Below are 12,504 nucleotides of genomic sequence, written 5' to 3'. Positions count from 1 at the left end.
TGTACTATCATATCCCCCTTTAAGAGATCAGGGCTGCCAGGCAGCAGGGGGCAGACCCCCCCCCCTCCCCAGTTTGAATATCATTGGTGGCCAGTGCGGCCCCCTCCTCCCTCCCTTTATTGTAATAAATCGTTGGTGGCACAGTGTGCGCCCCCCATCGCCCCCTCCCTCCCTCTATTGTAATAAATCGTTGGTGGCACAGTGTGCGCCCCCCTTCTGCCCCCCCCTCCCTCCCTCTATTGTAATAAATCGTTGGTGGCACAGTGTGCGCCCCCCATCGCCCCCCCTCCCTCTATTGTAATAAATCGTTGGTGGCACAGTGTGCGCCCCCCATCGGCCCTCCCCCTCCCTCCCTCTATTGTAATAAATCGTTGGTGGCACAGTGTGCGCCCCCCCTCCCTCTATTGCAATAAATCGTTGGTGGCACAGTGTGCGCCCCCCTTCGGCCCCCCCTCCCTCCCTCTATTGTAATAAATCGTTGGTGGCACAGTGTGCACCCCCCATCGCCCCCCCTCCCTCCCTCTATTGTAATAAATCGTTGGTGGCACAGTGTGTGCCCCCCATCGGCCCCCCCTCCCTCTATAGCAGTAACAACATTGGTGGCAGTGTGCGGCCTCCCATCTCCCCCCCCCCCCCCCCCGGATCATTGGTGGCAGCGTAGTTCCGATCGGAGTCCCAGTTTAATTGCTGGGGCTTTAATCGGTAACCATGGCAACCAGGACGCTACTGCAGCCCTAGTTGCCATGGTTACTTAGCAATAGTACAATAGTAGAAGATTCATACTTACCTGCTTGCTGCTGCGATGTCTGTGACCGGACGGGAGCTCCTCCTACTGGTAAGTGACAGTTCTTTAGCAATGCGCCGCACAGACCTGTCACTTACCAGTAGGTGGAGCTCCCGGCCGGACACGAACATCGCAGCAGCAAGCAGGTAACTATGAATCTTCTACTATTGTTCACGAAGTGAAAACTTAGATCTGAAAAAGCTTTTATGCAGACGGATCTTCGGATCCGTCTGTATGAAAGCAACCTACGGCCACGGATCACGGACACGGATGCCAATCTTGTGGGCATCCGTGTTCTTTCACGGACCCATTGACTTGAATGGGTCCGTGAACCGCTGTCCGTCAAAAAAATAGGACAGGTCATATTTTTTTGACGGACAGGATACACGGATCACGGCCTCGGCTGCAAAAAATGGAAAACGGCACAACGGCCACGGATGCACACAACGGTCGTGTCCATGAGGCCTAAGAGACATTTTTTTTGCATTGGTCTTTTCTGAAGTTCAGTCTACAGGTTAAATGGTGTCATGATCTTTCCTTTGTTCTGTTTCAGGAGTAGATATCCCAGACCATTAAATTGGACTGCAGCAATTAACGACACGACCTGGACTGCAACATCTTTACTACATCAACTGTCTTGCACCATCCGAACTACACCAACTGGACCCTTACTACTACTGACTACAACAGCACAGTAAGAAAATGTCTTTTGAATAAGTTTTCTCCAGGCACTTTTTAGATAAAGACCAAAATACCTAAAATGGTTGTCCACGATGAGAAACAATACCACCACCCTTACCTATAATGAGATATGGATGTGATTGTATCAGACTTACATTCAAAAGAAGTGAGCTAAGCTGAAATACCATATTGGCCACTGGCATATCTTAAGACCCCTACCTCGAAAAACATCTCCCGAAAAAAACGGTGATTATTTATAGACGAGCACCTATAATTAAAAGTACCCTTGCTCCAAGTAAATTAAAACAACATTTGATGATACGAAACAATACCACAAAAAAAATCAGTGGGCAGCTACAAATGTGGAGCAAAGCGCTGCCTATGTTGTACTATAATCACACACAACAGCACAACGTTTACCTCAACAAAGAATGGTGCCACTTTTACGATAAAACATCATTTAACCTGCCAAAGCAGTTACGTCATATACCTGATTGAGTGTGAATGTGGCCTTCAATATGTGGGACGCACGACACAAGCACTACACTGTAGAGTAAATCAACATAGATATAACATACAAAAACTGTGTATGAAACACAGCATCTCTAGGCACTGTGCATCCACACCAGAAAAAAAAAAAAAAAACATGCACTAAAAATTACTCTGATTGATCACATGCCAGATAATACATACAATAGGTTCATTAGCCTCCAGAGAAGGGAGGTATATTGGATTTACCAACTAGATACTCTTACCCCATAAGGATTGAACGAGATTAGCGAGACCATTTTATAATCCATAATAATTGTATAAAAGGATAATCTTCCCCCCTCTGGCTTATTACTACTAAATAAAAGGGGAGGGAAAGAGAAAAGAACAAAGGGGACAGGGGAGAAGGAAAGGGAAAGGGAAGAGAAAGAAAAGAAAAAGGGAAGAAGAAAAGAAAGAGAAAAGAAAAAGGAAGGGAAAAAAGGGAAAGGGGAAAAAGAGGAGGAAAGAGGAGAAAAGGTTAAGAAAAAAGATTTTTTTTCTTCTCCCCCTCTTGTCGCATTAATGGCTACATTTCCTATATTATAAAAATATAGAGCACATAGTTTACATACAAAAATAGTGCGAAAAATGTCCCGCCCACCTTATTTCGTGCTGCCATCGGTATTGTGATATCAGATCAAACCCTATGACTAGAGCAAATATAATAAATCCAAAGAGTACATCATAAGTCCCAGGATTAGGCGCATCACTAAGACAACCAAGGATAACCCCCAATGGTCGTAAGAATAAATAAAATAAAATAAATCAGTAAAATAGCTTGACCCCCCTATAAGATAGGATAAAAAGAAAAGAGCTTCTAGACACTTTACAGTGTTCGCTTATACTGCACACTCTTTCATATATATTTTTTATATTTTATATATCTTGTATATTCCTTTGCATTGCTCATATATATATATATATATATATATATATATGTATATATATATTCAAATTTTAGTGTAGGTTAACACCATTCAGCTATCCTGAACCTCTTCCATTAATTTATAATTAGTGCCTACGTTTTTATTCTAAATCTATCAATTAGGGACTTAATATTTATTTACTTATCGCTAGTATATATATATATTTTTTTATGTCACTTAAAAATTGTTAGCTGCGCAATACATACTTCGGAACATTCTATATATTCATATACCAAACATACCAAAATCCCTTTACTGTTACCAGCACCGACATATAGCAATAGTACTGCAACTGTAGGTGCCACCTCGGTATAAGTATTTAGACATGAAGCCTTTTTTCCCCTCCTCTCCCGGCTGTGGACCAGTCATGGGCCGAGCACAGGGAGATGACTCCACCCACTGCAGCCCTGTTAACACCTACCTTGGATGCGAGCGAAGCGATGCAGACGCTCCTCTGCCTGTCACTCTGAGGCAAGTCATGCACCTTGAACTCCGCCCACAAAACATCGCAGCCCATAGCACAACCGCTCTGATGAGTAATATAGGCTCACAGGCGCGGCTCAGATTATCTCCTAGAGGCGCATGATGCCGCTGTATGACCGCTCATAAACATCGGGCCACATTTGGCACTCTGCAGACGCCTCCCATCACGGCCCGCCCCTGTATCCACCCTCCTCCCCCCGCCCCTCACTGACTGTGTACATCGCGCTCAGAGTGCATATACAAAACAGTAATAAACACGTCTGTTATATATAAGTTTTATTGTCCTGAAGAAGGGGGCCGTTCTCCCCAGAAACACGTTAACAGTACTTTGAATAAAGAAATCCTTTCCTTGCACCATCCTGGTCCTCAATTGTTCTGCATCAGCGCCACTGGAAAAAGTCTGGTTTTCTTGATATCCGCATTCCTTTACATCCCAATAAGCTGTAACCAACGGAAAAAGGGTACAGACCGTGGCAGCAGACGCAGAAAAAACAAAAACGAATGCTGGACGGGTATATCCCAGCAAGGCGATCTACAGTCGTTGTGACTTATCACAACCTTTTCTGGGAAGCATAAATTGGTATTTTTTATAATAACCTCACATACAGTTCTGCACACGAGGCGCTGCCTCCTGTTCTTTTCTTTTTCCTGTAAGCTGAAATACCAGGAACACCCCATGGACAGACAAAATCTTTTCTGGAAAGAAGAGTTGGTGTTAGCTGAAACTCATTCTATGAAAAGCATTTTTACATGGTGGCTTCTGTCCTATATTCACAGGTTCTTGCTTGTTCTGCATCAGAAGTGGAAACACAGATCTGCAGCAACTTAACTACACCAACTGGACAGCACCATCTGAACTACACCCACTGGACTACAACTGCACAGTAAGAAAATAATCTATTGCATAAGTGTTGCTACAGACACTTTTTAACACCTTAGGGACCCATGACGTACCGGTACGGCATGGATCCCGAGTCCTTAAGGACCCGTGACGTACCGGTATGTCATGGGTTGTTCCGATCACCGCTGCCCGGCAGGCGGTGATCGGAACGAGGTGCCTGCTCAAATCATTGAGCAGGCACCTCGGCTAAATGCACACAGAGGGACCCCCCAGTGTCGGCGATCGCCGCAAACCGCAGGTCATTTCAGACCTGCGGTTTGCGGCTTTCTATAGTGCGGCGGCAGTGCCATCGGGTCCCCATGGGGTTGTGGGGGGGGGACCCGATGGCATGGAAGGCAGAGCCTGTGAGATCCAGCCCCCTGGATCTCACAGGCCCTGGAAGCTGTATGAGTAATACACAGTATTACTCAAACAGCCAATGCATTCCAATAAGAAGCATTGGAATGCATTGTAAAGGAATATAGCCCCAAAAGTTAATGTCCCAAAGTGGGACAAAAAAAATAAAAAGTAAAAATAAATACGTTTCAAAAATAAAGTTTCCCCCACCAAGTTTCAAGTAAAAATAAACAAAATCTTTCCCCAAATAAAAGTTAAAAAAATATTGGTAAAAAATGTTGGGGGGGGGGGGGGGGGGGGAGTATACATATTAGGTATCGCCGCATCAATATCGACCGGCTCTATAAACATATCACATGACCTAACCCCTCGGATGAACACCATAAAAAATAAAAACTGCTAAATAAACCATTTTTTTGACACCTTACATCACAAAAAGTACAACAGCAAGAGATTAAAAAGGCGTTTGCCCACCAAAATAGTACCAATCTAACCGTCATCTCATCCCGCAAAAAATGAGCCCCTACCTGAGACAATCACCCAGAAAATAAAAATAAATATGGCTCAGAATATGGAGACACTAAAACTTTTTTTGTTTTAAAAATTATATTACTGTGTAAAACGTACATAAATAAAAAAAAGTATACATCTTCGGTATCGCCGCGTCCGTATTGACCGGCTCTATAAAAATATCACATGACCTAACCCCTCAGATGAACACCGTAAAAATTTTTACATAAAAACTGTGCTAAATAAACCATTTTTTTGTCACCTTACATCACAAAAAATGTAATAGCATGCGATCAAAAAGTCACACTGACCCCAAAATAGTACCAATCTAACCGTCATCTCATCCCGCAAAAATCATACCCAACCCAAGGTAATCGCCCAAAAACTGAAAAAATGATGGCTCTCAGACTATGGAAACACTAAAACATGATTGTTTTTGCTTCAAAAATGAAATAATTGTGTAAAACTTACATAAAAAAAAAAAAGTATACATATTAAGTATTGCCGCATCCGTGACAACCTGGTCTATAAAAATATCACATGATCTAACCTGTCAGATGAATGTTGTAAATAACAAAAAATAAAAACTGTGCCAAAACAGCCATTTCTTGTTATCTTGCCTCACGAAAAGTATAGTATAGAGCAACCAAAAATCATATGTACCCTAAACTAGTACCAACAATTCTGCCACCCTATCCCGTAGTTTCTAAAATGGGGCCACTTTTTTGGAGTTTCTACTCTAGGGGTGCATCAGGGGGGCTTCAAATGGCACATGGTGTAAAAAAAAAAAAAACAGTCCAGCAAAACCTGCCTTCCAAAATACGTATGGCATTCCTTTCCTTCTGCGCCCTGCCGTGTGCCCGTACAGCGGTTTACGACCACATATGGGGAGTTTCTGTAAACTACAGAATCAGGGCCATAAATATTGAGTTTGGTTTCGCTGTTAACCCTTGCTTTGTAACCGGGGAAAAAAAATTAAAATGGAAAATCTTCCCAAAATTTTACATTTTGAAATTGTATCTCGATTTTCCATTAATTCTTGTGGAACACCTAAAGGGTTAAAGTTTATAAAATCAGTTTTGAAAAAACCTTGAGGGGTGTAGTTTATAGAATGGGGTCATTTTTGGGTGGTTTCTATTATGTAAGCCTCGCAAGGTGACTTCAGACCTGAACTGGTCCCTAAAAATTGGGCTTTTGAAAATTTCTGAAAACTTTTAAGATTTGCTTCTAAACTTCTAAGCCTTGTAAAATCCCCAAAAAATAAAATATAATTCACAAAATGATCCAAACAAAGTAGTCATATGGGGAATGTAAAGTAATAACTATTTTTGGAGATATTACTATGTATTATAGAAGTAGAGAAATTGAAACTTAGAAATTTGCAACTTTTTCAAATTTTTTGTAAATTTGGTATTTTTTATAAATAAAAATGATTTTTTATTTTTTTACTTCATTTTACCAGTGTCCTGAAGTACAGTATGTGACGAAAAAAACGATCTCAGAATGGCCTGGATAAGTCAACGCGTTTTAAAGTTATCAGCTCTTAAAGTGGTCAGATTTGCAAAAAATTGCCTGGTCCTTAGGGTGAAATAGGGCTAAGTCCTTAAGGGGTTAAAGAAATACATAAAATGGTTGTCCATGATAAGAAACTTCACCACCCTTATCTATGATGAGATATGGATGTGATTGTAACTCCTTCCATTCAAGAGAAGTGAGCAAAGCTGCAATACCAGGCACCTTTAAGGCATCGTTCACATCACCGTTCAGCCTTTCCGTTCTCCTGCTCCGTTTAGGGGCAGGAGAATGGAAAGGACAGATAAGCACATAACTGACGCCAAACTGAGTCAAACGAAGCCCTTAGACTATAATGGGGTCCGTTATGTTTCCGCTCAGAAGATGATTTTTAAGCGGAGATAAAAGTCCTGCATGCACAACTTTTTTCTCCGCTTAAAAATCATCTTCTGAGCGGAAACATAACGGACCTCATTATAGTCTATGGGGTCCTAGGGGCTCCGTTTGACGTCAGTTATGTACTTATCCGTCCTTTCTGTTCTCCTGTCTCTAAACAGAGCAGGAGAACGGAAAGGCTGAACGGTGATGTGAACAAAGCCTTATATGCTGTATATGCTACACGATATTGTTTAAGTCAGTGTCTTTTAATGTTCGCCCTGCTGGTAAAATTCCCTAGAAACTGCCCTGAGCATGATGGGTGAGACCAGACTAAATAGAGTTGTTGGAATGACCACTTAAGATACACCTGAGAAAAGAGGTGTGGTCATACCCAGCAACAACATAGAAACAAGTAAAACCAAAGAGGCTGTCAGATCACATCATGTGCAGCCCGTCTCTTAGATCTTCTGACCCCTGTCACAGGAGAGACCATGACATCAGCTCTTCAAGAAGCGCCAAGGCCTTCTCTCTGCTTTTGCTAGGCCAGTGACAACATGTTCATGTGTCACAAGGCCTAGGAGCAGCTCAGCCTCATTCAAGTTAATGGGGCTGGGCACAATATCAAGGACAGCCGCTATACAATGTACGATACTGTGTTTGGTGCCTTCTCAAAACAGCTGATCGGCTGGGGTCTGAGGTATTGGATCCCCACTGATCAGATACTGATGACCTATACTGATAGGTCATCAGTATGAAAATCTTGGAAAAACCTTTCAATTAATATTCACCATATGTTAACTTTATGTTGGCATCCTTTGTAAATGTCATTTTATTTTTTTAGGATGTTAGAAGGCTTAGAATTTTAGAAGCAATAGAAAAGTTCCAACCCCACTTTTTTAAGGAATAGTTCTGTTATAAAGTCACTTTGTGGGTCTTGCGTAGTAGAAACCACCAATAAATGACCCCCTTTTAGAAACTATACCCCTCAAATGATTCACAACAGTTTTTACAAATTTAGTTACCATTTACATGTTTAACAAGAATTAAAGGAAAGAGGTGAAATATAAAAATGTAACTTTTTGTAGATTTTCCAATTTAATCAATTTCCCCCCCTGTAGGGCAGCAAGGGATAACAGCCCAAAAAACTTCAAATATTTATTACTCTGATTCTGCAGATTACAGAAACAGACCTTACGTGGTTGCAAACTGCTGTATGGGCGCATAACAAGACTAAGAAGGGAAGGCTCCATAGAGAGAGCTTGACAAAGGCTCCATAGAGAGAGCTGAAACGTTGCTGTCACATGTTTTAATAAATTACCCACTTTTTTCACCAATCTTTGAGTGCTGCCTTCGTTCTTTTCTGTTATATTCAGCAAGACCTTGGTCCCTGGTCTTTTGAAGGTATTGCACCGCCATTTTGTTTTTGTGCTGCTCTTTGACTGATATATATATATATATATATATATACACTGTAATATATATATATATATATATATATATTACACAAGGCTTTGAACTCAGCGCTTCCTGGTCCTCGGCTGCGAGGGCTGCGCACAGCGTGGGGTGCTCTGTGACGTCACGCTGTGTGCAGCCTTCACAGCACAGTCGACAGCAGGAGGATGCAGATCTCGCTGAAGGAGAGGAGCGGCAGCATCCAGGAGTAGGAGAGTTAAGTGTTTAATTTTTATTTTATATTTATGAGGCTGATGAACACTTCTGGGGGCTGCTATGAGGCTACTGGGGGCTGATGAGAGGCATGGGGCTCTTATGAGGTCCGATTGGGGGTCATTCATATTGGGGTATGAGCTGAGGTATGATTGGGGGTCTGATCTGAGTTCTTATTAACATTAGGGATCTTATTGGGGCTGTTAGCTGAGATATGATTAACATTGGGGGACTGATTGGTGGTCTGACCTGAGGTATAATGAAAAATATTTTTTTCTTATTGTCCCCCTGTAAATCCTAGGTGCGTCTTACGGGCCGATGCATCTTATAGGGCAAAAAACCACGGTATATATTAATTGAGATTGATGAAAGTTTATCTTTAATTTGAATAATATCTGTTGGCTGGGAGAAGTCACGTGTCAAGTCTGAGTCTTTTGTTTCCTTATTCTGGGAACCACTGATAACTTTTCAAATGCAATGGGTAGTTTATTTTATTGGTTGCCTTGATACCTTAGATGTTACCTATATTCTCAAATTGATTGAACTTAGTTGATCATTATTCTTTGTTTGTCATCAATTATATATTTTATTATTATTTTGCACTTATTGTTTATATATATATATATATATATATATATATATATATATATATATTATATACAATTGTTTCCCTCTTGTCTTCAACTCAGCGCAGTTAATGAATTCTTGCTAATTTTGATTTGTGGAAATAAGTTGGAATCTCCTCTGGCTACTGGCTTGTTTTCATAAATAGGAAACTGTTTATCAGAGCAGTATAAACATTCTGACAGCATTGAGGTGAAAAAAAGTAACCCCATTTCAGTAACCATACCCATCACAGTATTTACCAAGGGAAGTAATGTGCATTTTGACCCCACAGGTGTTTTGCTAAAATGAATTCACAGCAGATGGTGCAAAGTGAAAATTGCTATTTTTACACAGATATGCCCAGCATATGCCAGTGTGAAAAGCAAGCCCTCTTATTATTATGCTGTGCTACCTGGCTTTAGAAATGCCCTACATGTGGCCCTAATATTTTGCCTGAACATACAACAGGGCTCGGGAGTAAAAGAGCGCCATGTGCATTTGAGGCCTAACTTGGCGATTTACGCATCTTCTGCTGACATCTGTAGAAGCTCTGGGGTGAAATAACAAATGGAAGCCCTGAGAAGTGACTCCATTTTTGAAACTACACCCCTTAAATAGGGGTGGACGATATAAACGATATTAACATAAATTCGGGAAACTGCCAGCCGCGCACCCTGCAGGAAAGGTAAGTATATTAGCAGGGGCCCGAATCTACCGTGGGGTGGGGGTGGGGGGCGGATGGCTATGCCATGGGGCTGGCTGGAGGACATGATGATGGTGGCAATGGCATGAAGTTGATGGCACTGGCTGTGAGTGGGACATGATGATGGTGGCAATGGCATGGGGCTGACTGTGGGACATGATGGTGGCAAATGGCATAGGGGTGATGGCGCTGGCTGTGGGACATGATGATGGTGGCAATGGCATGGGGCTGATGGCACTGGCTGTGGGACATGGATGATGAGAAATGGCAATGGCATGGGGCTGATTGCACTGGCTGTGGGACATGATAATGGCAAATGGCAATGGCATGGGGCTGATGGCGGCAATGGCATGGGGCTGATGGCACTGGCTGGGGGACATGGATGATGAGAAATGGCATGGGGCTGATTGCACTGGCTGTGGGACATGAAAATGGCAAATGGCAATGGCATGGGGCTGATGGCACTGGCTGGGGGACACTTCATCTTTACAATGTTTGAAAAAAGATCTGTTACACAATACACCTCTTAAAAATTTATTGAACAGTTTTGTAATTTGCATACATAGAGAAGAAAATAATATATTGTGACATATTGTTATATCGCACATGCTTCAAATTATATTGTGATATAGATTTTAGGCCATATCGCCCAGCCCTACCCTCAAGATATTTACGGAGGAGTGGAGTGAGCATTGTGACACCAGATATTTTGCAAAAACTAACGTGCAGTGGACTGTGCAAAGAAATTCAGTGCCAAATATGCTGTGCCCAGCTTGTGCCATCTAAGACTCACACCACACCTTTTAATTGAAGGTACCAGGTATGAGCTGGGACCTAAGCCGGCTTTGGATTCCAGTTTTATTTTTTTTTAAATCCAAGTTGAATAATCAAAGTCCAAAGTTAATTAGCGAAATCTCGCTAGACTTCAGACATAATTAATTTAGCAAATCTTAAACATTTGAATGCTGTAGGGAGATGGGTCTCTGTACAGCATTCAAACAAAGTTTTGAACGAAGCGACTTCGGATCTATGATCTGAAGCGTGGTTTTCTGGACATTATTTTGGGGTATTGTTATTCAAGTGAACACAGTGCAGGAAAAATGACAGGTTAGGTTATCTTTATTCTGCTGGTCAATACGAATACAGAGAAACCAATTTTATATCGTTTTTCTTTCATGTTTTACCACTTTTACACAAAGCCTTTTTGTTTATGTGTTCATTGGTACCATTTTGAGGTACATAGTACTTTTTGATCACTCACTATTATGCTTATTGTAAGGCAAGAAGAATTCAGAACACCTTATAAATCTAAAATATACCTTTTAATCATCTCTTAAAAATAAGCTCAGATCAAGCTCAAATCCCATGGATCAAGACAACATATATACAATGAGAATGCTTTATATCTCAGAACAAAAAAGTTCTCCAGGGTTACTCACAGTTTTCTGAAATAGCCCGATGTCCCTTCTTTAAGGATAGGAGGGGGACTCATCCATGAGTCAAGTGTTGAGGAGGAACTTGTTGATAATATCACTGATGGCTATTCCAGGGTAATGCAATATGTAAATAGATAAAAAGACCTAATATCACCCGGTGTGTCCCTTACTAGACCTCAACCCAGGGACACCCCTTGATGGTAGGGGTTCCCTGTCCTTATACCTAATTTGATTACCCCTATAAACCCCTATCCTATACAGAGAGAATGATAAAGCTGAGTACATAAAAGCATACCACTAAAGGACAAAAAGTAACATAAAACACAAATTCCCAACGCTGAGTTTCCCCAGTCGGTATAGATCATGACCAGTTCGTCAGGGGAAAGATAATACTTAACCATCAGTCTCACAGTGGAGACTATCACTCAGTGCCCCTCAATCGAGACTAGAGCAAAGATGCAGGCTTGGGATATTAGGTGTCTAAGTTCTAGTTCAAAACTGGCACCTTAAATACTATCCTCCCATTTACTACCCCTCCAACATCATCAACTCCTCAAATAGTCTACCCTCTACTCCTTCACATGATAAATGATGTCTACCCAATGTTTATCTTATCCATACTGAAAATTACCGGTGGTCTATGATGAAAAATACCTATGGTCATGAGAAAATTAACAACACGCCATATTGGAACGCATATGCGTTCCACAGAGCGGATATGATGTAAATTCTTAAGCTCCTATCCTTAAAGAAGGGACATTGGGCTATTTCAGAAAACCGTGAGTAACCCTTGAGAACTTTTTTGTTCTGAGATATAAAGCATTCTCATTGTATAGATGTTGTCTTGATCCATGGGATTTGAGCTTATTTTTAAGAGATTATTAACCACCTCCCGACCGCCTAACGCAGGAATGCGTCCTGCGGGTGGCCGGGTTATTCCTCCTGAGTGCATCTACGCGTCACGCACATCCGGCCTGCACATGCGCAGTGTGGGTCGGCAAAAGGCGCACAAGGAGTTGGTCACCAGCCTGCCAGCCAATGATCAGCGCTGG

The 12,504-nt window shown here is 41.8% G+C and overlaps 1 protein-coding gene across 4 annotated transcripts in view; it reads right to left on the bottom strand.

Moving 5' to 3' along the window:
• The window catches only part of ORMDL1 (ORMDL sphingolipid biosynthesis regulator 1), a 270,270-nt gene that overhangs the window by 96,827 nt on the left and 160,939 nt on the right, over positions 1-12,504 (bottom strand). Inside the window, exon 4 of one of the 4 annotated variants that reach the window (XM_044304361.1) lies at positions 3,678-4,101. The exons of the other annotated variants lie outside the window; for them this stretch is intronic. Within the exon in view, the coding sequence (XP_044160296.1) occupies positions 3,993-4,101 (109 nt within the window). The 3' untranslated portion in view covers positions 3,678-3,992. Of the gene's footprint in view, positions 1-3,677; positions 4,102-12,504 lie in introns of those variants that run through there. 4 annotated transcript variants of the gene reach the window in all.

This window comes from Bufo gargarizans, chromosome 8 (assembly GCF_014858855.1).
Source record: "Bufo gargarizans isolate SCDJY-AF-19 chromosome 8, ASM1485885v1, whole genome shotgun sequence".
NCBI lineage: Eukaryota > Metazoa > Chordata > Amphibia > Anura > Bufonidae > Bufo > Bufo gargarizans.
The sequence above is the reverse complement of the archived record's forward strand: the minus strand, read 5'-3'. Positions and strand labels throughout refer to the sequence as shown.